At 41.8% G+C, this 27,369-nt stretch overlaps 1 protein-coding gene across 1 annotated transcript; it reads left to right on the top strand.

Annotated features, from left to right (window-relative positions):
* Positions 1–21,219: 21,219 nt before the first annotated feature.
* On the top strand, positions 21,220–24,226 carry barhl2 (BarH-like homeobox 2). Its single transcript, XM_062424534.1, has 3 exons — positions 21,220–21,772; positions 22,476–22,701; positions 23,914–24,226. The coding sequence occupies exons 1-3, from the start codon at positions 21,220–21,222 to the stop codon at positions 24,224–24,226; spliced, it is 1,092 nt and encodes a 363-aa protein (XP_062280518.1).
* The last annotated feature ends 3,143 nt before the right edge of the window (positions 24,227–27,369 follow it).

Raw genomic sequence — 27,369 nt, forward strand, 5'->3', positions numbered from 1 at the left:
GATTTACAGTTGTGAACAGAGTTTTTTGAGTTGCTGCCATCTCCTGTTATCACCCTGGAGAAATAGGCAGTTCTTGTGGAGCATATAGCAGAGTTTAAAGAAGTTATTTTATCCTTGTATTGTAGAGGAATACTGGTCCAGATTTTTGCTATTTTCTCTCGGCGGTTGTACATGATCTCTTGAGATTGTGAACAGGAACAGAGGTTGTTATCCAAGGTTACTATGAGATCTTTTTCACCTTAAACACAATATTTAGGATGTTAACCCTTTGTGCTTTTTGTTACTGGCAAATATGCACCAAAACATACATTCAAGTGATTAGATACAGTGATATCACCAAGACGTCAACACACACAGCCTTTTGACACCACCGGGTCAAGGTATTTATTACCTTCACGATGTGAGGGCTCATTGATATACTATGTGAGGCAGAGGCAACACATTTAAATGGCTGCGTAGAACAAGAACTGATGATCAATGAGGAGTGAGAGTTCAGGGCAGGTACCATTAATTTTTAACAGTCATGCAAGTGAGCTAGACAGAGCACAGTGAAATATTTTGCTGTGCTATGTTAGCCCAGTCAATTGAATGTATCATGCTTCCAGAATAGATTCAAATTGCCAATAAAACCAAAGATTTGAGCTGTACATTGAGCCTGAAGCCAGTCATGTAGACTGAAGAACCTGCTAAAACACTCACCCCAACCCTGTGTTGAAATGGGGCCTAAAATAAAAATGTTTTCACCATTGGCTTTAAAAGTCCAAAAAACCTGTTTCATCAGTTCAGATTTTTGTGGATTAGCGTCATTTGTACCAACATGGACAATAACCTTCTTAAAAGACGGGTGTTCTGCAAGCAGGTGAGACACAATACAAGATAGGTTGGAGACTTTGGCATCTGGGTAATAGATAGATATGGCCAGCTTTGACTTCATGGACTAAAGTTATAGGTTCTGGGTGGACAGGACAGGCCTGCATCACCTTAATTGCCCAGGAGTAAGAGGTGTTTTGACTGAGCTGTGGCTATAGATGATAGCTCCAGGATTAACTCGTCCCTGTCTCTGAGTTCAGCCGACAGTCAGGCGACGTCTATCTCCAATTGTGCAAAGGTACGAAGGTAATCCACACATGCGGCCATGTTTGTTAACCTCTTCACTGAACCCAACCCCCTAACCTAGCCCTAGGCTAAAAGCGGACCTAGCTAGGCTTACCAGCAGCTGAGTTACTCCAGAGAAGGTGAGGAGAAAAGTGTGATCGAAAGTCCATAAAAGTGCTAAAAGCTTAAAATCCTCAATAAGAGTGGAACTGGATAGCCTAGAAATCAGGCTAAGATTACAACCTGAGATCCAAACATCTGATTACTAAAATATTTTACCTTGTTAAAACAGATGGCTATAAAACAACCAGGATCTAAAAGTGTAGCTTTAAAACGTGGTTAAAAATGTCAATCTAAGACAGAGCTTCAAGCAGACAAACACAACACAGATGCCTCTTAAAGGTCACGATGAACAAAACAGAAAGGAGACTTCTTATACATTGCTCATACAATGCACAGCACTTGAGTTACATTGCACCATTGGTTACTCTTTTTGCTTAATGTCAAATTAAAAAAGTACACTTTATTGTAGATAATTAATTTCCAGCAAAAATGAAAGCGGTTCAAACTTCAGGAACACATAAAGAACTATCTATAGAACCAACATTTAACCATGCAGTTATCCTCCCAGAAAAGACTCCTCTCAGGTCATCAGAAGTGCAGCGCTGCTCTTTTATTCTCTCTTTTTCTATCTGTCAGCGCTGCCTTTGTCATGGTCACAGGCTATAGATAGAGTTGTCAAGTCGGACCTGCGGGTCGCGGGGTCGGGGAACCTCTTCACTTCTGTTGACCTTCAGACAGACAGATTTATACACTGTCAAGTCTCCGGCGCTCTCCCAACACAGCCTCGCCTTCTGCGATCAGAGACGAGAGTAATAAAGATGTCGGGCTTTGACCCCTGTCACTCTTTATTTCACAGGTAATTGTCATGATCGCCGAATAACACCGATTCACAACAAATGCATTAGCCAAATGAGGTGAGGCGAAGACTTTGATGGGTAGCCTGTCCGTGCTCTCGTCAGAAACGGGCTGTTAGGAAATTTAAAAAAAAAAAACAACTTGACTGATTTGCAAGTATAATCACGGTAAATTACTTGTAGCTCATTTGCAGATTGTTGTCAGCGAGATGGAGCGCAGTTTACCCGTTTGACAGCTTAGTTAGCAGTCCAAAGACTTGTGAAATATCACACGTCCTATTTTTCCAATTTGAACGCCACGCAGGCAATGCGAGACTGGAAAATTGTGAGATTAAGCCGAGGTTTACCTCCAGCACCCGTTGGACACAAGTCATATATTTCACAATAGCAAAGAATTGTGACTGTCAATTAACATTTTTTATGTGTTTTGTTTCTATTTACTGTTGTCAATAAAACACTTCCTCCTATAAATGAGAGATTGTGTAGCTAAACAAGTAACCAAAGGGCAGTAATTGCAGGACCAGAATGGCTCAGCTAACAAGCCAACAATAAATGTGAATTATCATTGTCACGGCATCGCAGCATTTTCATCTCTTTTTTGTGTTACCCCATGTGGGTAAACAAGCGGTTGACATAAGTTAATTATTAATTAAACATGAAGCAGAGGGAGAAAAGCATGGAGCGGTCCCTAAAGAGACCCCTAAACAAACGGGGCGTGGAGCAGGTACCAAACGCGACCCCGGTCCCAAGAGTGCTGTCTGTGGTGAGACTGCCGACTCACTAATGAGCTGTTTGCAGAACTGGGTACACAGTGACAATGACCCCCCCTGACCTTCACCCACACCGTCTGGGGAACAGCGATGGGGTTAGAGAAGAAAAACCTGCCCCCTATCTATCGCTTCTCCTTCACTCCTCGCGCCCCTGGTCAAACGAGTTTTTTGCCACTGTGTCGTCCTGCTGCGATCTCTCAAATCTTCTCCCTCCATCAGAATGAACGGCTGCAGCTGAGGAGCAACATTTCCTTTTCTTTTTTCCTCGCTGTGAAATTGACCCCGCCGTGCTTCATAATGTTACAGCTTGAAAAACCCGATAACACTGGCTGAGCCTCACACAATCACTTATGTAATTACTATTATAAAAGGGCCATAATGAGCATATCGAAACACATAATCTTCAGGCACTCTATCCCCATCCCTTTTTTTTTTTTTTTTTTTTCAATTAATCTGAACATACAGGATTTTTTTTCTCCTTACAAGTGTTCTTTACAGTGAAAGAATATGACATACTAATGACCAGTTTGACAGTTTTATAGAAGGGGGGGGGGGGTGCTGTGTGTGTTTGAGGATGCCAGCACGTCGGCCGCTGAGTCCCAGCGACAGTAAAAACCCATCTAATTAACCCTCCCGGTATGATATCATGTGATTGAATTAAAACCACATCATCTCCCTCTGGGTTTTTTTTGCCTGGAAACAAAACCCAAACAATTCATTGGCCACGCTTTAATTTTCAAACCTGTTTCCCGATGCAAAGATAATTACCAGCTTCATCTCGGGTGGGTTTTTGTTCCAATCCGCTGTTCATTAATAACGATAAGAGGTTGGGAGGTTAAAAACTCATTTAATTGCCTTTATATTAATGACATTATGAATCGCTGGGACCGTAGAGCCTAATTCTGTCCAGTAGTTAGTCGACATGCAGGGGCCCCCTGGAGGGCCGCTCATTTTGCCAGAATTACACCACGGCAAAACTAGAATTAATGTGCACCACACTTTAACAGTGATGACAAACATGCTCTCCAGCAAGGAATTATCTTGAGAAATGGCTGCAGAGACTCTCCCTCTCTCTTCCCTTCCTCTCTCTCTCTCTCTCACACACACACGTATACACACACAAACTAGCTAAAATTGCATCATGAATCCCCATTTTGTAAACAGAGTCCAGTTGAACTCATTTTTAGATATTCTATTGCCTTTCAGGGCCCCAGCGCTAATTAGAGTCTCTTTACCCTCATGTCCTGTAGAGGTGAATCTCTTCCCACCTCCGAAAAAAGAACCCGCAACCAACTCGGGCCTCGCTGATGACTAAATTGTACTCTACTTAGGAATAATGATAATGAAAATGCCTCTCAGCCAAGCCATTTCACCCATGAATATTGCAAAGAGGTAATTTCAGCGAAACGTTGGCATTTTAACTAATTTAAATTCCTGTTATCGCTCTGGTTTTTTTCTTTTTTTCCCCCCTTCTTTTGGCTGGTTTTGTGGTTACTGGAGCATATTTTAGTTGTGTATGCATTATGGCCACAAGAGCCTTAACCATACATCTGAATGCTAATTAAACATTTGAATAATCAGCTGAAAAAGTAGTACGACGTGGCGAACGCCGCCTCGTTGTAACTGAAGCTAACGTCTGATTTTCAAGACAGATAATTACATAGTTTTTGTACCAATTACAGCATGCTCTTACATTCGCATTATAGTCTCTCTTTAACTGATTAGTTCTTTGCTTCCGTCCCTCTACTGTCAACACCTTCCTCTTTTCCTGTGCTCATTCTCACACAGTACGAATAAAAGTAAAAAGCTGCCGAATTTGTAGCGTAATGATCCTAACTAAATAGCTCAAGGAACGTATTAGTTTACAAGTATCACCAGCCAGAAATGAGGCCAAGGGGGGATGATGAATGAGTATATTTCCCCAAGCAAAAGGCTGACCTGGATACTGCTTTCCTTTTTCCTCCCCTTCCCTCAGTGCCAAGTGGGCCACCATTTTTCACTGGCCTCACACTTAGCCGCGGACAGACTTTTTATTCGGGTAGCCCTGACCCCACAAGTCCGCCTCTCCACCTCTCGCCCGCCACACTCCTCCCCTTCTTTTGCACTTTATCCGAAAATTGTAATCCTTTCGCCGAGGCCCTGTAATTTGATCAAATAGCAAGCACCCTTCCCCACCACTTATTGGCCAATTAAGTCAAGTTCTCACGCAGGGGGTCCAGCTGGCTCGGTGTTATCTGGGGGATGAATTGATTGAAGCCATTGCACATCTATGAACCCTACTTTAATGATGTAGGTGATAATACTTGTAATTCTTCTCAGTCAGGGGACTCACGGGCGCAGCTGTTACCGCAATAATCCTTGTCCTGATACACAGTACCAGGCAAGGCATTAATCTGTCTCTCAGATTCTCCTCCGCCAGGTTTTTTTTCTTTTCTTTTTCTCTCTCTCCACCTTTTCCTCTCCTTCGTTCCCCTCCTTTGCTTATGTCTGGTAGCTAATACTACATCTGTGAAATGTGACATTGAAAGAAAGAAAGAAAAAAAAAAGAGAAGAAGATGAGGTGTAACACACGATTGTGGGGGGATTTGATGTTAATGATTACACAGCGCTTGCATTCTCTCGCTCACTTTCTCTCCAAGTCAGGGCCCTGACCACTTTGTTAAAAAAAGACAACCCCCCCCCCCCCGCCTTCACCCCTCTCCTCCACCCCTCCTCCAACTACCATGACAACTTAAGAAGGATAGATTTAGGACTGAAAAATCAATAAATACATGCATTAGTTTCAAAGGCAGACATTAACATTCTAAAACAGACTTCTTCTATAATCCTGCCTCTAGCCATCCAGTCAAAATATCAAATTATCATAATGAGGTCTAACTGCATATAAATGCTAAGCATTAAAATCAGTGAAGGAGGTTACACATAATGCAATACATTCTTTATTACCAATCGCACTGTATCTCTATATAGGTACATCTCTCTATAAGCTCCTTGGTTAATATTGTAACATTTGCAATTTGCATTGCAGCACATTTCATTAAAGTTAAAAAGCACTATGACAATGAGAATAGGTAATGATGAGAGCACGGGTGATATGTCCTCGCGCCTTTTGTTTTGCATATTTCTTCATAAAGGTGGAATACTTTGTCAAAAAAATTAAAAATAAAACACGTGACCCGCATTTGAAAGGAGTATTATGCACAAAAAAAAAAGGAGTCGGAGCTCGCTCTTAAGAGTGTCGACGTTGTCTTTTAACTCGAGATCAGAGAGTGAGAATTGCATAGAAATTAGTCTGAAAAGTGTAGCCCCTCCATCCTTCTTAAGTTACTCCTTTAAGAGACAGGAGAGAGGAGGCCTGCCGGGACTTTGACAGGCTCCGTTTTAGCCAAATCGCTGCAGTTTTTTTTTTTTTTCTTCCAGTGAGCCATACACACACACACACACACACACACACACACACACACACACACACACACACACACACACACACACACACACACACAAACAGTAGCTTTAATAACACGCTCCAAGTCACCATGAAGGTCAAGATTAGGGTCCTCAGGGGTGCACAGATCTGGTTGTGGAGGGTCAGGGGTCGCCAAAGCCAGGTGGAGTCTAGGACAAATTTATCAAGGGGGAGGGGGGGGGGGGGGGGATGAGAACATGCAGGCCAACGCTGCACAAGTATCGTCAACAAGGGCAAACACATGCAGGCCAGCTGGTGCTCCAGTCACACTGACAACACTCACCTGCCAGCAAAAGAATGAAGATATTTTTTCTAATACAATTCATTCACTGAGTTTTTTCCTCTTTTGTGTCTCCCTTCAACAAAAAAAAAAAACTGCTTTACTGGGCATTTACTGTCTGCAGTTATTAAAGTAATTTCCACACAGTAATGTTCACAAGGCAGGAGTATCCATTTATCTGTGCCATTAAATTTACATTGCCAACTCTCTGTAAAATGTATTTCCCTTAAAGCGATTGTGTCTTGTAGGGAAACATAAAATCGTACATTTTGTATTATGTGTGTAAACTTAAGTATACTGATAGAATTTGCAAATCACTCTGAAAATGCATTGAATAACGATGAATAATACATAGCCGGCGTACAAATTAGACTGGTGTGAGCTTCGGCGGCACCCCCCCCACCCCCCCACCCTCTATCCTCCTAACTCTCCCCCGCCAATGCCAGCTTTCGCCGACTGCCACGAAAAATCTTGATATTATTACAGATGGGGTGGGGGGTGGGGGTGGGGGGGAGAAAAAAAAATTTGGGCGAGTAAGCGGCACTAGCAAAGCTGGATCAAGACTCATGGTAAACAATTTAGTGTGGGGAGGGAGAGAGAAAGAGAGAGAGAGAGACGGGGGTGGTGGTGGTGGAAGTGGTGGTTGGGTGGGTGGGAGTGCAGTAATTACCGCTTTCAGTCTCATTTAGAAAAAGCCTGTTGGCGTCCGGGAACTGTGATGTCACCACGATGCCGGATGCGCCCCCCCCCACCCCCCCTCGACTCATGATGCACAGATATGAACAGTGATTTAAGTGACAGGACGTTTGAGCTGTCATGCCAGCTTTGAACACTTCCTACCAAGTGCCCCCCCCCCCCTCTTTTTTTTTTCTTTCCTCCTCTTCTAGACAGTGTCACGCCTACTTTTGTCTGAACACATATTGCTCAGTTTAACTGCTACTTTTTTTGTCTTACAAATGTGTGTGTGTGTGTGTGTGTGTGTGTGTGTGGGGGGGGGGGGGGTCGTGTGTAAATGATCAGCAACACTGAAGTCTGTTTATGTCTTCAGCTGATATATATGTGAAGGGGAGTGAGGGGGGGCTTCATTGGAAAATCAAATGAAGAAATGCATTATGTACATTTATGTGCATGCATAGCAAATTGGCAAAGCAGTGCAGGTTTGTGTGTGTTTGTGTGTGTTTGTGTGTGTGTGTGTGTGTGCGCGTGTGTGCGCGTAGGCACATGTGTTTGTGTGTGTGTGGCTGCAGGATAAAATAAGCAACAAGCATTTTGGGCTTGTAAACACAAACATCGAGGAGCGTCTGTTGGTTTCTGTCCTTATTATTTTTGGCAGGGTTGCATATGTTCCCCCCACCACCACCACCCAACCGCCCACCCCCCCCCCCCCCACCCCACCCCACCCGCGCTCCTGAGCCGAAGCTTGATTATCATTCCAATCAGCGGAGGTGGAGAGAGTCACATTAATTTGTAGTAATTAATAGCAGCGCTGCAATCTGACAGCGCGCGCTAACGAGACCCTTTGATTGTTTGGATCTCTAAGTGTGCCTCTCCTTGTTTGCATCACCTCGGAGGAATTCGTAATATCAAAGCGTTAGCAGCTATCTGATACTTGTCAAAATGCAATTTATAAAAGTTTAATTCTTTTATTGATTTAGTTTAGGTTTGATGCCTGCAGTGTCAGCTCCCCTGGTAGAACTTAGTGGATTCAAATGCTTGTCACCAGCTCGGCCTCCTTTTTACTGAGAACAATTGCCATAGGCCAGCCCGACAGGCATGGTTTAATTGCCATTAATTAAAAGCATAAATCTTTTTTCTTCACTTGCTCTGCTCTTAAACAGGGCTTTGCGTAGCTGCTTTTTTTCCTGTGCTTGTCAGAATCCCTCCTGGCTAGTCAGGGTTCAACCCCCCCCTCCTCCCTCTCTCTGTCTCTCTCTCTCTCTCTCTCTCTCTCTCTTCCTCCCCCCTTTTTTCCTCCCTCCTCTCCTCTCCTCTCTTCCTCCTCTCCTCTCTCTCTCTGCTCACCAGACGTTTCTGGAATCATCTTTTTTAGAAACGCTCCTGCATGATCTGACGTGAAGTGCGGGCAGCATGGTGATATTTAGTAAACCGGCTTCCTTCTTTATTGATGTATAATGAGGTCAAATGAATCCCCCTCATACGCATGCTTAGATGGCTCCTCGCCTCAAATCCTTTCTGACAGCGAGTAAAACAGCCGGCAAACACAACGCCGGCTCCCAGAGACACGGTTGTGAAAAAGCCAAGAGAGAGGGAGGAAGAGAAAAAAAAAAACCTTCTTTTTTTTTTAATACCTTTTGCAATTTCCCTCCTGTCTACTCCTTAATTAGACACTTATTAGCCTCTGAACAGTATTGCTCTTCTGCTCTAAGCCTCTAATACTGCAAATACTGGATGGTAGAATTAACATTAATGCCAGGTTTATTATCAAATGACAGCTCTATTTACCTTAAGAAAAAAAAGAAAACATGATTTGCTTTTTTTTTTTTTTTTGTTGAAAGATAGATGCTTCTGTTTGAATTGTGCAGCAGTTTTCACATGGGTTGAAGTGTGGGGGTCACTCAAAGCAAAGCACCGCAGTTTAAAAAAGGGATCAGTGGCATCTTAAATTATCGGCAGTGTCAAAACAGTTCAGTCCCCTTTTCGTTGCCAGGCCTCGTCCCCTCGCCCTCAGCCCGCCGCCCCAGCGCTCCTGGGCGGGCCACGTCACTGTCGGCGGCTCATCGGAGCCCTACACCCGTTTACGCATATTAGCTTCTTTTTGCCTCATCTGGCAGTATTCGCAGCCATTCCCCTCCTGCACAGCTGCATATATATATTTATATACATATATTTATATATATATATATATATATATATAGTCAGGGCTGAGGCTTCCCAGGCCTTATTAAAGCCAAGAGAGTGTTTGAGTTCAGGGTCATTGAGAGAGTGCAGCACATAAATATGTTAGGGCTGCACTATCAGCCGGTCAGTTTACTGGGGGTGATCGATGATGGTCCCAGCACACTCAGCCCAACAAACATCTTAAGCGGATGCGGTTTTTTTGCTTAATTGGGAGCTTTGCAGCTCTAGATCCCGACTTATTTGATGTTGATGATGAAGTCCCAGGAAAGCTTGCGAGATTCGTGTAAACTAAACGTGTATGCGCGCCGTCTTCATTCGTACGCCGGTCAGAACCGTTACCCGTCGATTTGACCCGCGTATTTTTCGTACGAGGCGGCGAGCGTACGTACACACACATAGGTGCGCGCACACCCCCCCCCCCCCCCCCCACGCCCCCCCACCCCGAGCTCATTTTTAATCCTCGTAGCTCACTGTGAAGGCAGGAGGAAGTTCCAATTAAAATTAAAATAAGCTCTTTTAACGGTCTCTTAAATTGACAACTGAACAATGATTTTTGAATTGGTATCTGTCAAAGGTCTCGGAAAATCCTCAGTTGATAAGGCCCAACGCATCCAATTAGTAGCGGTGTAGGGCCTCAGCCAGTAATGATTTCCAGGTCCCTTAAGATGTGGCGCGGACACTTATTGCAAATTACTGACAAAGAGCCCTGCTGTATTGATGAGGGGGAGAACAGCCAAGTCTCCATGTTCCCATCAGGTGGACGAGCACCAAGAGAGGAGAGCCTGTGTCTCTCTCTCTCTTTTTCTCTCTCTCTCTCTCTCCTTTTCCCTCTCTCTGCAGCCGTAATGTGGCCTCGCCGTGTAGCTCATATATAGCCCCCCTGCTGACACGGACTCCGAGAGACCCAGCCTCTCCTGACACCCCCCCACCACCACCACCACCACCTCCTCCTCCCCGCTCCAGCTCAGGAGAGGAAAATGCTAATGCTAACATGAGGGAGGTGTCAGCAGCGGATCATCAATAATGTCTGCAAGTTTACTGCCCTCTTCTAATTATAGCTCCCTATCTCTCAGGGCCGCAGGAGGCTTGCAGGGGCAGCTCCTTAATTGAGCTGAGGGAGATTTCCTTTTCCGCTATCATATCTGCGGCCCCCATTGTTTACAGTCCTTGAAACTGATTGAAAGGAATCAAAAGATCGGCTGGTGATGTGATTCAGCGGCGAACGCGTTTGGTATGCAGGAAGAATGAATAAAGGAGGATGATTCTTGCTGGTCAGGTAGGGATTTAGATTTGAAGGCCATACTGTAGCCAGAGGTCATATCATTTATTCTCAGCGTTCATGCCTCTAGAATGTGATAGTCTTTTGCTTTCTATGTGTTACATCTCAGGCATGGCATCAAAGATGGGTGAACAAGTACATCCGCTATGACAGCTAGGAAAGCAGAGCCTAGTTCACCTCAATTATGAGAGTTAATATCTAGATAATTACCTTTTTTTTTTTTTTTTGCATTTAGATCTAAATGTGTAGCCTTTCCCTCCGCGAACCCTCTCGAAGGAGCGTAGCTGCGGGTCTCACGGAGCTCTCGGGCCATGTCCGGCTCCCCAGATGTTTCCACCCAGGCTTCCATCCTGCTGTAGGCTCAGTAAAGAAGGTGTTGACCCCGGCGACCCCGAGCCTTGTTTCCATTGGGCGAGAGAGGGCCGCTCCAGACTCTGTGCTTCAGGGTCAAATGGTTGGTAGTTTGTAGTTTCCTCTAGTTTAGATGTTTGTTGCAAATGACTGTTGAGGACTGGGGCTGATAGAGTAGAGGAGTAGGTATCTCTGACAGAGGAGGGGGTGTTTTTGACATTTTTTTGCTTAAGGAGACGATTGTGCTTCCGCTTTTGGATGTTGACTGGCGATTAACGCTAATGCGGTTGTTTATTTTTATTTGATTATTTTTAATACACGCTGAAATATTAGATTTTTCTTTCTTCCACAGCGTCCGCTCATTTCATTGTCTGCGCCGGTCGTTTCTAATCCCCCCCCAGTAAACTTGTAGCCCTCCGCACGTCTGTGTTCCTTTAAGATGAGAGAGGCTTTGATTTCCCCCATCTTTGTGTCACACTGACTGGCATACTATTTGACAGGTGGAGTTAAAATAGAGAAAATTGTGGATGAAAATTCGTCAGTCTCAATCTCTTGCCCTGGGCTGTAGGCAGCAGAGACAGAAGCCCACTGCTTTGTGTCAAATGTTTATCAAAGGGCCTGATTAAATTGCTGTGTTCAGGGTAACAGCCTAATAGAGGAAAAAAAATGAAATCCCTACACCTTGGCAAGCAGTCTTTGTATGATTGTGAGTAGAATAAAGTAGAGTGTGTGTGTGTGTGTGGGGGGGGGGGTTCTTCTACCAAGGTGCCAGAATAAACCTTGACCAGCCAGCTGTAAAGGAGGCTGGAATATCATATGCCCTTTGTTGTCGCAAAAAGAGACGCAGGGTCTGAGATCTGTTGTTGTTCTCACTTCCCTCTGTCTTCTCAATCATTCTTCTTTTTTTTTCTCTCCTCTCTCTCTCTCTTTATCGCTGGAGGTAATAAACCTGGCCCCCTTTTTTTTCGCTGAGGCCGGCGAGCTTCCCCTGGCCATTCCTCTCTGTTTTGTTTCAAAAGGGCAAGGCTCTCCAGCCTGAGCAGTTTGCCCCGCAGTCCCACGCCAGGGGCGATGCTTGCCTCAGCTGCTTCATCACCGGGGGACTGGGCTAACGTCTCCTGACTGCACTTAGCTGTGTTTCTCTGATACGGTCATATCACATCAGCCTGGGCACATGTGACATCGCATCTCTTCCTAACTTTAAGCAGTTTGTTGCCATCCGTGTTTCTCTCTCTGCTTTTATCTCCTCCTTTTTTGAGTGATGTTATGATTTGTTGCAGTATTTTCTGGCAGCGCCTCTGCCACACATTTGTGTCGGATAACAGGGCCTATTACAAGATCTCTCGATCTGGCCAGTTTTCCCCTACAGGAGACACAGAGAGCTAGCCCCCCCCCCTCCTCCTCATCCTCCTCATCCCAGTTTTTTTTCTTCTCATCCTTACCCCCGCATTTGAATTTCTAGATAATAGGCTTTGACTTCTGGCTGCACGTTTATGGGTCTTTTCATGTTATCAGCTTAGCTCATAGCGTGGAGCTGAAGAACACAGACTCCTAGTGACAGGCCAGCCAGTCAGCAAGGCGAGCCTGTCAGGATCTCTCATACACTAATGATTTCCCTTTAGTCTATTTTCTGTCTCATTGGCCGTTTCCTTCAAAAACAAAATTGCTCATTTAAATTCTCATGCCTGGGGCATTTTGGTCTTCAAATATTGTTGGAAAGTGAAAGGATTAGGCAAAATATGCTTTTTTAAAATGTTAATATATTTTCTGGTTCACTTTCTCCTCTGAGGCCAATTAGGGAATTTCTGCTGGCTGCATTAATGTCAAACTGACATCCCCAGCTATAATTACACTGTGCTTGAAACCTAACTTTCACTTGTGGGTAGATGAGTGTGCCTCGCAGTGACACAGAGACTCGCTCTGCCAGCTTTTGATCATTTAATCATTGCTTTGCTTTCTTTCACTCTTTTCCTCCCTTGCTTGCTGATGATTTCACCTTTTATTCTTTCTGTTGCAAAATGCAGCGTTGTGTTTCATTATTCAGCGCCGCTATTATTATTTATTTTTTTTGCAGGGGGGGTTCATTAGTGACATCACCCCCTCGCACCCCCCTCGCTATCTCTCTCTCTCTCTCTCTCTGTTTCCACTTTGCCTGCTCACAATAACACAAGAAAGAAAATCGGTTCGTCCCCTTCAGGTGCAGATAGCATATGTACATTGTTTACTCGACTGATTCCTGATTTACATTGTGTAGTTTTTGTTTTGTTTTGTTTTTGTGTGTTACAGTGCAGGCAGCGACTCATACCGTCAGGAATTTGAAGGATGGGTTAACGCGTGGCACAAATTGCACCCACTCCTCCTTATGCTGCACTTCTGTGTGTCAAGACCAGGGAGTCGCTTAATGATGGTTAATGCCTTCACCATGAATATGAATGCCTGCACAAAAGTACATCTGAAACCATGTGGCAGACTCCCGCTCGTGATTTGTGGGCTCCTTTTTTTTGCCTGGCAGTTGCCACGGATACTTAGCATATTCTAAATATCTGTGAGGGAAATCAGGTAGATTGACATATAAGCAAATAATCTACTTTAAAAACATACGCACAACACTTCTATTGAGATTATTGCAGATGGTGTAATGTCATATTTATACACTCAGAGTGGAAGAAAAAGTTAGGTTGCATTGACTTGAAAATCACTTGGATTTTTTCTCTTAAATCAGATGAATTTTTCAGAAGGTGGTCAAGTTGCTATCAGGCGTCAATACCAACCATCGTCGCCACGATTCGAGCTGATTCCCGTCACCAGAGCGTCACTACGCCGACGACAGAGCTCTCTTTTTGGAACGAGATCCGCTCCTCCTCCTCCGTTTTTCCCTCCAACAGCTTGACAGTGGCGACACCAATCAAGTTAATGACCCTGTGATTGTTTTGAATTTCCATTAGCCCCCATGTTGGACACCATCAATCTGTTAGAGGATGTGCTGCTGCTGCTGCTGCTGCTGCTGCTGTTGGCTCTGGGGAGGGAAAGAGAGAGTGGGAAGAAAAAAAGAGAGAAAAAAAATCACACAGCACAGTTTGACAAAGTGCACACGAGCTTCCTCGACTACTAGTAATGACCGTCGGCCACCCCCGTCCACCACCTCCTCCTCCTCCTCTTCTTTTTTCCTCCTTCTTCTTCTTCCTCCTCTGTCTTTTTCCTTTTCGCCCCAGCCCAACTCCGTTTGCATTGTTTCACCATTCCGCTTGGACTTCAGGTAATAGGAAATGGCACTGACCCCTCCTGATCCCCCCCCCCTCCACCCTCCACCCCCACCTCCCCCCCCGATTACCTTTGTGAAGCGTGAATGCGGTATGAAATCACACATCAGGAGACGAGTCGTAATTATTTCTGCGACGCCATCAGCACGGATCAATCACTCAGGGAAAGGCTCGCTAGTGGAACGCCGCTCGCAGCCATGGACGGAGCCAGCAGCGACCCTCTTTGACTGACAGCTTTGGTAATTAAGTGATTGTATAGACCCCTCTGACTGTTATAACAACCTTGTCAGGGCCAGTCCGCGTTTGGAACACACTCGAATCAATGTGTTTTCTCCTACTCCCTGAGCGTTTCCCATCATGTTCCTCAAAAACAAGCAAGGAAAAAAAAAAAAGAAAAAAGGAAGCTTAACTTAAATATTTGTCACGGCAAACAAATCCTCTCACACAAAAAACACACGTTTTATTCTCACAGCAGATCAGAAGAGTTTACACCCCCTTGATAAATAAAAAGCAGATTTCCCTCAACTTGTATCTCTTTCCTCTTTCGTTACGTTTAAACTCGCAGGTTGTAAAATCATACAAACCTGAGCCTCAAATCTGAATGTCACATGTTTCATTACCGCAGTGGAAATTATGTTTTAGAGGTTGGAATGAGATACAGTATGTCCATCCTAAATGTCACATTGCATTCGTGCTGCAACCTTTAATTTTCAAAAGCTCTCAGGATGTCATTTCACATTGAAATTGAGCGTAAATGAAACAAAACAAAAAAGTTATCCATTTGCCAGAGGTGGAGGAGGAGAAGTACGGTGTCCTGCATGTGTAATCTGATCACTAATAATACACCCAAACTATGCTCTAACTACAGTAGAGTGATGGGTTATTGATTACTAATCAGTTTAGAGCTACAATGATTACACTACTAAATTAATCACTATTTTTTTCTCGATATCTGATTAATATTGGTGTCATTTTTTTAAAGAATGATGATTCCAACTTCTCAAATGTTTATATTTTCTTGTTTCTTTAGATTTTGACAACAGTAAACTGAATATTATGATGTTGTGGACTGTTGGTTAGGACAGAAGAAGACACTTCAGGATGTCTTCTTGGACTTTGGGGAAATAGTGATTGACATGTTTCACCATTATCTGACATTTTAAAGCACAAACTACTAATTAATTGAGACATGCATGAGTTCAGTCTATCATTTACTTGTCCACTGTCTGATTAATCCACTGACTGTATTAGATTTAAAAAGGATGCAGAATTGTAAAGGTGGAGTATCCAGGTTAGGTTAAACATACATGTTTAGGAGTTATTGATCAAATAACTTATAGTTGAACCTTAGAGTGGAGTCACTGCACTGTAACTGGACATTTTAAAGCATTTCCTGTGTGTCTTTCTCTTGATTTACAATATTTAGACTCAATCAACACACCATACATTTAAAAAAAAAAAAAAAAAATTAAATTATTTGTCAGGAGTGTCAAACTCATTTTAGTTCAAGGGCCACATACAGCCAATTTGATCTCAAGTGGGCCAGACCAGTAAGACCATTGCATAATAACCTACATATCACACATAATATATTAGATAACTTTACTATAATAAACCTGGAGTGCAATTTCAATAATATTATGTCTTTCTTGTCAGATTATTTTGCACTGAAGCTGCTCATTGACAACATTTTGCACAATTTTCAATATTTGAATGGTTTAAATATGACCACAATATTTATTCATTGATTTTTCAGAGAGTTATATTCAGGTCAGGGTGGGAAAAAACTCTAAAGTAGCAGAAAAATTTGAATTACTTTTCTGCAATTTTCATACTTTGCAAAGTAATCCAGTGGCCCAGATTGGTCTCCTTAGTGGGCTGGTTCTGGACCACGAGCCATATATTTGACACCCATGATGTAACGTTTTGTCATTGCTTCCTCTATAAAATGAGCCACATCAGTCATTCCTCCACAGCTTCACTTAACTTTCAGCAGCTGAGCAAACTGTTGCTTTGACACAGAGCGGTCCACATGTCACATTCAAGCTATTCAATGTGATTGTTCTTACAGCTGAATATATTGCAGCACTGTTGTAGGCTGTTAAGCTGGAGAGACACAGAGGAAGTAAGCAGTTCAACTTGTGGAGGAAATGCACAAGTCAGTTCAAACTGCTAAATTAGCTGCTTAAGATATAATCAGAGGAATTTGGACCTTTTAATGTTCACAGTTTTCTGAATTTAACATCTTAAAGGAACAGAACAAATATTTAGTACAAGTACGTTCCAACTAAACGTGCAAAGATGCTGTCAGTGGATTTTTATTTCAGAACATATTCAGAATCCAGACTCATTAGCTGTTTATTTGAGCAATGATTATTTGGAGTAATGTGTATTGGTCATAATTAAGGTGCCTCTAATTGACTGTTAACTTCTTTGCTAATTAACATAACTAGAAGATCACTGAGATCTTCTAATGCCTTCTCTGTTTCCACCAAATCCTCTCTAAACTACATTTTCTCTTGGCTTAACGTGACCTCTTGAGAAATGTTACACACACACACACACACACACACACACACACACACACACACACACACACACACACACACACACACACACACACACACACACACACACACACACACACAGATTAAGTGTGTGGTATTTGCTGGACCCAAATACTTCAAAACACATAAGACCTCCGTGTGCCCAGGTGTGAAAACTGGTCTTGAGGTCTGGGAGGATATTTCATTTTTTACTTCTTCTTCTTTTTACCTCTTTCTCTCTTTACTAGAAGTAAGCAGTCATTGCAACACACTGATCTGCAGCAACATGATTCTGGGATTTTAAGAGGAATCTTCTATTGTGAAGATTCCTGCTGGCTGCTCATTTTTATGAAGTGGCCTAACAAGAGGTTTAACAGCTGAGCAGCCAGTCACATGACATGGACATGGATAAATACAATATTTACCCTTTTAATAAATATCTCCTACTCAAACATCAACCAGCAAACAGAGGTGACCTCTGGGTGAAATGGGTTTGATTAGTCAGTGTGATCCTCTGACCCTGGAGTAACTACAAGTCACACATACCGTTACACAGCTTGGCCTTATTGCAGCTTTAAATCGATGTCATTCTGCGACCATCTGTCATGAGAGCACCGCTGTGATAGGCTGATGGGCTGGTCATTCACACTTTAGACCACACCCTGTCAATAACTATAGGAATATGAATGTAGCACGTCAGCAAGTCTGCGCGTTGTTTGACTTAATTGTTAGTAATTAAGTCAAATAAGCCCGCCAATATTTCAACTTGTAAACAAGAAATAAATGAACCATCATCTGTTCCTGCTCAGTCAGTCAAGACTTAAATGCTAAATGTCTTGTGTCTTGTGTGACCACACTGTAGTCCGTAAATATAAAGTTTTCCTCAAAGTCACGCACTTCTAATTTAAACATTTGTAATTACTCAACACGTTTTTCATTAGATTACATCACACTATAAACTATTTTAGAAAAAGTTATACATTTTTTTATGAACTTAAAGGCTGAACAGACATTTTCAGTCACTGTTAGCGTTGTTGTTTGTTTGCAGGCGCGTGACAGTTGTTGCACTTTTTGTATAATGAATGTGTGAAAAATGCCCTTTTCAAATTTCTACTTTTAAAAAGCAGATACTTGAAAATTACACCAAAATCCAAATGAATTTTTTTCACTTTTAATATTTAATATTTTAATCCAAACCAATCAATCAAACGGCTTCTCATCTATCCTGATTGGATCCTGCTTTTCATGACGTAGTTCCACAGATACAGTGTCATTTACAAAAACAATGAGATCAGCACTCTGTCATCATTATAAGAACAGAAACAAAGCAAATGAACACAACATTATTTTACACTTGTCTCTTTTTAAAACTTGTCCAACCACGAGCCTACTACACACACACACGCGCGTGTGCGTGTGTTTGTGTGTGTGTGTCCAGCACCTCTCCTGCGGTGATTGACAGTCTAAATGCAGGGTGTCTCTTTGTAAACGCTGCAACTGTGCAACCTAAAGGTCGCCAGCGGTGAAGTGACAGCTTACACGCAAAGCCGCCAGAGAATCAATATGGTGCCAGCCACTATTACACTGTCCCATCATCGACCATCAGCTGAGGCCAATAAGACAATACTCTAACTGGTAGCATTCAATTTGCTCCTGCGGCGCCTTAAAGCTAATAAAGCGATTGATTGTTCCTGTTTTCAGCTGATGAACAACACATTGACTGACATGTTTAAGCATCGCTTTGATCTGATCTGAGCCATTTGTAGGGAATAGGTTTAGAAAGAGGCTGATTACAGACTGCAGGATATTGTTAATTGGCTCTCTCTCCACTGTGGACATCTTTTTCTATTTGTTCCAGGTTGTTTCTGTGAGTGTCACTTTGTTTTTTACACTGAGCTCAGTTAATGGCAGGCCTCTTGATGAATTTAATATCCACTTGTGCTGCTGAAATGTGAAGCAGCAGCGCTCATTAAAGGGCAGCTGGCTCTCAGTTTGCTGCTGAACTTCACTCTTTTTTTCCCTGGCTTCGCTTTGTCGCCGCCTGCTGGTCAGCGTTTGTAATAATCTAAAGCGGGAGCAGCACATTTATCTGATAGTTACAGATAAATAAAGCTTCACACTTTACTGCTTCTCATTCAATTCACTGCGATATTTAACTGCATTTAACTCAAATATACACATTTAATTAATATGACGTAATATGATATAGTAAACGCATTGATCGATTTTTTAAAATTCAGTTTGTTGCTGAAATTGAAAATTGAAACATTTTAAAAAATGTAGAAAGCTGCTGTAAGAAAGAAAAGTCAGACAGTAAATGTTTGAGCACATGTCAATCCTTCAAATATTAAATGTTGCGAGAGGCAGCTGCTTGATAATTCAAAAGCATTTCACTTATTAATAATAATAAAAATGATGCAAATCTGTAAGAGTGGAGAGAAATTAAACAACCAACGAAAAAGAAGTTAAACAGCACACATACACGCCTGTGTTTTTTGTATTAATACGAGTGTTTTTTTTCTTATATTTTTTAATACATATATTTTTTCACAATGTGTTGCATGCAAATAAAAACGACAATAGACTATATAAAAAATACACTCAATAAACTAAACGCGCTTTAATTAATTAGCTCCGTTTATAAATGTAATTTAAATAAAAAGAACAATTAAATCGAAGACAAACCTACACAATCCGGATTTGTGAACAGCGTGAACAACCGCATAATTGATCCGTCTCACATCTGTAATCATCATCAGCATCTTCATCACGAACCTGCTGCAAAGAGAGAGAGAGAGAGAGGGAGGGGGGAAAGAGAAAACAGAAATATAAACTAAATAAAGAATGAATTTTCATTAAATTCCGGGAAATGCGGAGGCTGCGCTGAAAGACAAAAAAAATCCATCTGAAAGAGAAAGAATTAGACGTCCACCAAAAGAAAAGGGAAAAAAGGTGAGCGGGAGCATACATTCACCTCTCTATGTGAAGTGGCATTTCCCATGAACAGAGTGCGCAGAGCTGCAGCCTCCGAGACACTTTGTCAGCTTGAACGCAACATTTTCCTCCACATCCTTCAAAAAAATCCACGACGGCGAGGGAGAAAAAGTGCTGAATTTCTACTACCTTTGAACGCTCATTAGCACCTCATAATTACTTTACTAATTAGGATGACATGGTTATTAACAAGATGCGCTGTCATGACAGTCACCACCACTCCTCCCCATCCCTAAATATGTCGACCTTGCGGCTCTCAGAATATCCAGAAAGAAAAGATGCCTTCAATGACACCACGGCCGCTCATCAAGAAGATTATGGCCCTGATGCTCACATAGTTGTTGTTTTTTTTTTTGCCTTCTCCCATAATTCAAAATCAGATTTGACTATTTTTTTTAAATATAGCAACAGCTGAGTCCTTTTAAACTATTAGTCACAACTTATAAGCTTTGAAAAGTTTAACAAGATAGAAGAAGACTGCGGGAAGACTCAATAAACTTAAATAATGCCTGGAAGGAAAAGAAATGTTTATAATTGATCCTACCATAGAGCTGGAACTGCTGTGGAGATTTGCCTCTCAGTTATCAAATTATTTAGAGGTCAGAATTTATTTATTCTTCTTCTTCTTTTTTTTTTTTTTTTTTTGATTCTCCACTTCCTGAGTCTTTTCTGCAGCAGCTTTTTTCATTAAGAAAATGTTTCCAGCATGGCCTTAAAGCACATGCATGTTTTTTTTCCTCCTTTTTTTTTTCTTTTTTTTTAAAGAGCTATACTAAAATTCAATTCGATTCAATGGTTGGCTTGAACTGTCTAGATAAAGAAACAACTCTCTGATTGGTGAGGTGCAGGATTCAGGCGTGATGTAAGCCAATGGCAGCGGAGGGAAGTGAAGGAGGAGGAGGGAGGAGAGGGAGATGGAGGGAGGGGGGGTGGTAGAGAGAAAAGGCGTCGAGTGTTTATTATAAAGGAGAAAATATTAATTCCCCCTCGCCGTGGGCCGTGACGTCAGTATAGGAAGTCATTGTAGAGCAACACTGGAGCGATTAGCAGCAAAAAGGGGGAGCCTGATGTCGAGGAGTCAGCCCTATGTATATCTCTCTATACGCCTCAACTTTTAACACAAAGTTCAATATCCAAACACAAAAAGGGACGTGGACTACGCAGACCCACACTTTGCTTTTCCGCATTTTCACTGAATGTATCACCTTGGACCATTGACTACCTGAGCAGCGCGTAAAACCGTGGATTTTCTTTATTTCCTGGGTTTATCTGTCACATTTTCTTCTTTTTTTAAAATTTATTTTTCTAACTCCAAAATTCATTTTTGTTGACTTTTTTTCTCGTGCATCGGAGGAGAAGCACCTCACTGTTGTTATGAAGACTTCACCACTCCTTTCTTAATATGGAAGCATCCAGCGGGTCGAGTTTTGGGATAGACACTATTTTATCCAGCGCTTCTAACTCTGGTAACCCCGTGCTCATGAACGGAGATTTTCGGCTCAGCGACAGCAGGACAGCGGATTTCAGGAGCCAGGCAACCCCGTCACCATGCTCGGAGATAGACACTGTGGGAACGGCCCCCTCATCCCCCATCTCGGTCACCATGGAGCACTCAGCCGATCCGCATCTGGTCCAGGACAGCCTTCAGCATCATCACCATCACCACAACCAGCCGCAGAGTTTGCCGCTGTCGCCTCAGCAGCAGCAGCCTCTCGCCGGGGCCGGCTGTGCCCCGAGGACTGCCACCTCCTCGTTTTTAATCAAAGACATTTTAGGAGACAGTAAACCGCTGGCAGCATGCGCACCTTACAGCACCAGTGTATCCTCACCACATCACACGCCAAAACCAGAAAGTGCCACGGCTCCGGACGGCTTCAGGCCCAAGTTGGAACAAGATGAAAACAGAGGCAAGCTGGACAGAAGAGACGATATTCAGAGTGAAATGAAATGCAACGGTAAGGATACAAAATCATAATTATCTCAATATAACGCCATTTAAGCCAGATGTTTAATATAGCTAGTTAAAAGATGTTGAAGTTAAATACAGAAGACATACAGAAAAATATAGCTAGCATTATATAGACAGGGGATTAACCATAAATCATGTAATAATAATTTTCCTATCACTACCACTACTACTACTACTACTACTTATCATAGTCTTATTCTTTGTGTTTCTTTGAACCTTCATTATTAGTGTCATAGATGTGGAAACAGATGTAAGCCGTGTGTGATTTTCCCCGTGCGCGAGGGGCCTCCCTAGTGGGTCAATTAGAGAGATTATTGTTCTTCCTGGAGGGGGGATCACGGTGCACTGAAAAACAGCTACAAATAGAGATGGATTGACATATTGATTTCTCGTTTTCTGAAAAGGAAAAAGAAGCACATAAAAAAAAAAAAAAAAACTTGAGGTGACAAATACACACCCCCCCCAAAAAAAATCTTACTCGTTCTCACTGTCTCACATGTCTCAGTCAGATCTCAAGTATTTAAAGGAGTTGGTGAAAGTTTAGATTGGATGATGTTTATTGTTTCAGTGTTGGGGAAGTGATTAGAATAGAATTATGGACAGTAAGTGAAGTATCATTTTTTAATAAAAGTAGGCCTGTTTATTTATGATGTGTCAATCTAATTGTTCTCTTTTGCCCGTGTGTTCAGGGACTAAAGAAGAAGGTGATCGGGAGATCTCCAGCAGCAGAGACAGTCCATCGGTGCGTTCGAAAAAGCCCCGCAAAGCACGGACAGCCTTTACCGACCACCAGCTCAACCAGCTGGAGAGAAGCTTTGAGCGACAAAAATACCTCAGCGTGCAGGACCGCATGGACCTGGCCGCGGCTCTCAACCTGACAGACACACAAGTCAAGACCTGGTACCAAAACAGACGGTAAGGCATCATCATCATCATCATCATCACACATACACACACATATACACAATCAAAGCAGCATATTTTCCCACCTTTCATGCTTTAAAAAAATCATCTTGAGAATTCACCTAAGCAGAACAACAACAGTGTGATATTTATAATGTGCAGTATTTTTAAACTTATTATGAGATTATATATTACACTGTCAAACAATCACTTCCGAAATGTTCTATCAATCGATTCCATTTAAGATCAAGTTTTATTCTTAATTTGCTTCATCATTTTTTCAGCTGTTCTGTTTCACACTTCACAGCTTGACAGGCCTGAATTTGGCATCGCATTAAACACTGGCATCATATTTAACGTTTCTAATTAAAGCAGAGTCTAGTGGGTCATATATGCAGAGGAAGTGGAGGCATGCAACACCTTTATTGTGACGGTGGCGCTCACGGAAGGCCCGACGCTTTTTTATCGTTTGAGATGAACTAGTAAATTATTATAATAATGTTTTTATTCAGTAGAGTTTGTTAGGTGAATTTGAGGCTGACATGACACATTTTAAATACAGTCTTGTCTCATGTTATGGTAAAAAAGTATTTTACACAAGGAGGTGACATCACTCATTTTCTGAAAAATGTGCTTTTATTTACCTTTTTTTAAACCAGATTTTCCAGGCTTATTATTTATAATTATATTTAAATGTGATTCAATTGTTAGCAGTGAATCACTCCTTATATGTAGCTATTTTTCACAGTTATTGAAATAATGTTCTGTATTATATATGTTGCGAAAATATATCTTGTTGTATCCGCGCTGGTAAAAATATATCTGAGTTTCTAAAAATGTTTTTCCACCTTTGTGTAAAATCCACTTTTCCATTTTTTCCCGCGAAACCTCAAAACAAAACAAACCTTCATCGAATGAGTTATGTTGCTTTTTTGTTTTGCCGGGTGTTGTACAGGTGTGACAAAAGTATTCTTGGAGAAGTTTGCATTTGATCAAGAAGACTTCAGACTTGATATTTCCTCTCTCTCTCTCTCTCTCTCTCTCTCTCTCTCTCTCTCTCTCTCTCTCTATTCTTTTTTTCTTTGCCTAATTAAACCTTAAGCATAAATTGGTGCCTGCAGTAATTAGGCCTCTGCATACCAATTAAAGAGGCGTTTGGGGAATTAGAAAAAGAGAGCGAACTGATTAAATAATTCATCTGTTGTATTTTGATCTGATTTCCAGGACGAAGTGGAAGAGGCAGACGGCTGTGGGATTGGAACTGTTGGCTGAAGCCGGAAACTACTCGGCCTTACAGAGAATGTTCCCGTCGCCCTATTTCTACCACCCGAGCCTGCTGGGCACCGTGGACAGCACTACGGCAGCCGCGGCGGCCGCAGCCATGTACAGCAGTATGTACCGGACTCCTACCGCGCCGCATCCCAGCCTCCAGAGACCCCTTGTCCCGAGGGTGCTCATTCATGGCCTTGGGCCGGGGGGGCAACCAGCACTAAACCCCTTGTCTAACCCCATGTCCGGCACACCTCATCCGCGATAAAACCAACAAAAAAACCAACAAAAACCAACAACTACAAAAAAACACACGAAATACTAAGACGATGACCAGACACCTGGTTGAACACGTGATGTGAGTAACTGCATCGGAAGCACATTGCAGGACTTTTTCCCCCTCTCACCCCCAAAAAAGACACATTTAAAGACATTTTACAGAAGTAAAGGAGGTATTTAATATAGGCCCAAATAGCCTAAACCCAGTCCTAAAAGACTCTCTGTCCAGCTGAGACAGAACACAAGGACTGCCCATGTCTGATTGTTTGTTTGTTTGTCTTTTGTACAAATACACTTACATTAGCAAATAAACTTATAAAGTTTATTAGATGGAGAAGAACTGAATGAATAAAGAAGTAATGATACTAATTCAATTGCAGACGCTTCTATTGAAACTGGAGTCCAAATTTCATTTTTTTTTTAAAGCAAAAGAAGATGCAAAAACCAACAATTTTAACCAACTAATAAATCTATTTATTCTATTTTCTAGATGATAAACTGGGTGTTGAATTAAAACATTTATCTAAAGCACTTATTTAAATTATACAAAAAATGCTGTGGCTCTTTTCTTATGAAGGGATATCTTATACAGTAATGATATTTAAATCCATTATGATAATAATGGTGTCTCACCTAGATCATCTCAATTTATTGTTTATGCTGACATCATTTTTATGACATAAAGGGATCAACGTGAATAATGTGTTATTAGAGCATCTGCTCTATAAAGCGGATGATGTTTAATTTCGTTTCAAACTGGTCACTGGACTTGGAGGTCAGTTTACACGCCTATACATTTCTGTTTACCAGCACATATACATATGGATGCGCAGCAGCTGATTGGTGGTGGGATGAATGGTTTGATGAGTCGGGTATACTGGGAATGTGGTCTTGGCTTAGCAGCTGTTCCCTGGGAGCACAGCAGACAATAAGCCTGGATTTCTCAGCGTGAGCGATCAGGCGCAGGATCAGCAGAAGAAGCCTGTAAGAAAGAGAGAGAGAGAAAGAGAGAGAGAGAGAAAAACTGATTATAATCTGCTCATTCTTAATAACCAATAGCCGTTAGTGAACTTTTTTCAGGAAGTTTTGAAGGAGAAAAAAAATAATCTAACAATCTCTAGTGACGCATAATAATGTTTTCAGTCTTATTTTAATTAGTGTATTATTATTTAATCATTTGCATGCTTGCATCACTTTTTTTTAAATTTCTGTTTTTAATATTTTTGCACTGTGCCTCAATGATAATCATTTCCTCTGTGGTACTCATCGTCTCTCTGCTATCTGTACTGCAGTTAAACTAAGCAAACAGAGCGTGGGGACTGACATTAAATGTTATCAAAATACTTTGATTTTATTTAGCCTCCTATGTGCGCGCACCCGGGAGAATAAGGCGAGGAGGTGCTGCGTGTGAATGAACGCCTCGGGGCCCGTTTGTTTGGGTTTCTCTTCTTAGACCTCATTGCTTATTGCACTGAGACACATTGACCTTTGCTGGCCTATTTAAAAAAACGACTTATGCATGCAAATCTTAAGTAGCAACATTTATTTTTATTTAGAGTTTAAAAAAATCTGCAAATATGAGCGCGCTTCTTTTTTTCTTTTTTTTTTTAAAAACATGAACGCTTCTAAATTTTCATTCCGGTCATGTTAGTAGAGATGCAACGCTTTTACATTTTAATACAAGTTGTGGATTTATTTTTATTTTTTAAAGTGGTAGTGGATGCATATTATACATGCACAAAAAGACACCATAATAAACCGTATGACAACCGGTGTCAGTCCGCCAGTGGAAGCAGTAAACACAGGCTTAAGTTTAACTGCGTCTTAATACTGTGAACACGTGTTAATGTAGCTCTGTGTTTAAGCCTGTCTGCTTGTCATTCACTGCATGGACACCTCCTTCTCTCTCTCTCTCTCAATCATTTAGAGGAAAAACAGTCCCGGTGCGCCGTTTTTCACTTTTTTCTCCTGCAGCTTGTATGGACACACAAGCTCATAAACGCGTTTGTTATGGAGTTTGTACAGCACCTATAACGCTCAGATAAATTACTCTAAATACAATATTCATTCTCATTAATGTCTCAGGGTTTATTGATAATAACGCCAGGCTACAGAAGAAGAAGCTTTCCTTTATTTGGCCTTGTGAGCAATGGGAAATATGATTGCGAAATAATAATAATAATAAAACAAAACAGCCATGGCCTATATCGTCAGTGTTGAAAAATATTAGCCTACCATATTGACCCTACAGCTTTCTACCCATTACTGCAGTATAGTGCCGACGCATGTTGTTCATATGCATGACTTCTGCAGCATTATTTATTTATTGCACTCTGCGGGTGGGGAGGGGGGGTTGGGGGTGTCGGCGGTTGTGCGGGCTGTTCCAATTCATTAATAATAGCCTAAGCCATGCAGCAGCACTGAATTAATAGGCTGCTCCCCTTCTCATGCTACCTGGCAATTTTTTTTTCTTTCTTTTTTTTTTTGGCGTTGCTATAATCAGATTTTTGTATCAGTTGGGTGTTTGTTTCTTTTATTTTGGAGGGGCTAATTTATGGCGCAAACAAAGCAGCTGAAGTCTCTCAGTCAGTTTAAAGTGGGCCACACTGAGTCTGAGTCAAACTGGCAGCATGAAGCTGTCTGCCATGCTTTTGCATTTGTTATGGACTCAGTCAATAGCACAATGTATATTAATTATTGTTATTATAAATATTAAGTTATGCTTTTATATCCCTGCTCGATCAGGTTTATTAAAAAAAACCCGCGAAAGTAGCCCTTTTTTTCGCGCGATAAAATACAAACTTCTTAGAAATCTCCTCTAATAGGAAATTACATGAAGACGTTATTAAGAATGATGTGTGATTTGGACTACTAGCTTCCTGGGCTGTGGGTGAAGATGAGCAATAGTTGAGGAAACAGTCACTGGTGGAAAAAAAAAAGGGCAGCAGACTTGAATAAAGAGGATTAGGCCCTTCTTTTACATGGCGCATATTATCCAGAACAGATGGGCTTTAGAGAGTCGTTTTCTTCTTCTTCTTGCCTCAAGGAACCTTGTTGGGCACTTTAATTGCCACTTTTTTTCTCCAACTGATGTAATGGTGGGATATCTTTTTCATTACAATAATGAGGTAA

Source organism: Scomber scombrus, chromosome 8 (genome assembly GCF_963691925.1).
Source record: "Scomber scombrus chromosome 8, fScoSco1.1, whole genome shotgun sequence".
NCBI lineage: Eukaryota > Metazoa > Chordata > Actinopteri > Scombriformes > Scombridae > Scomber > Scomber scombrus.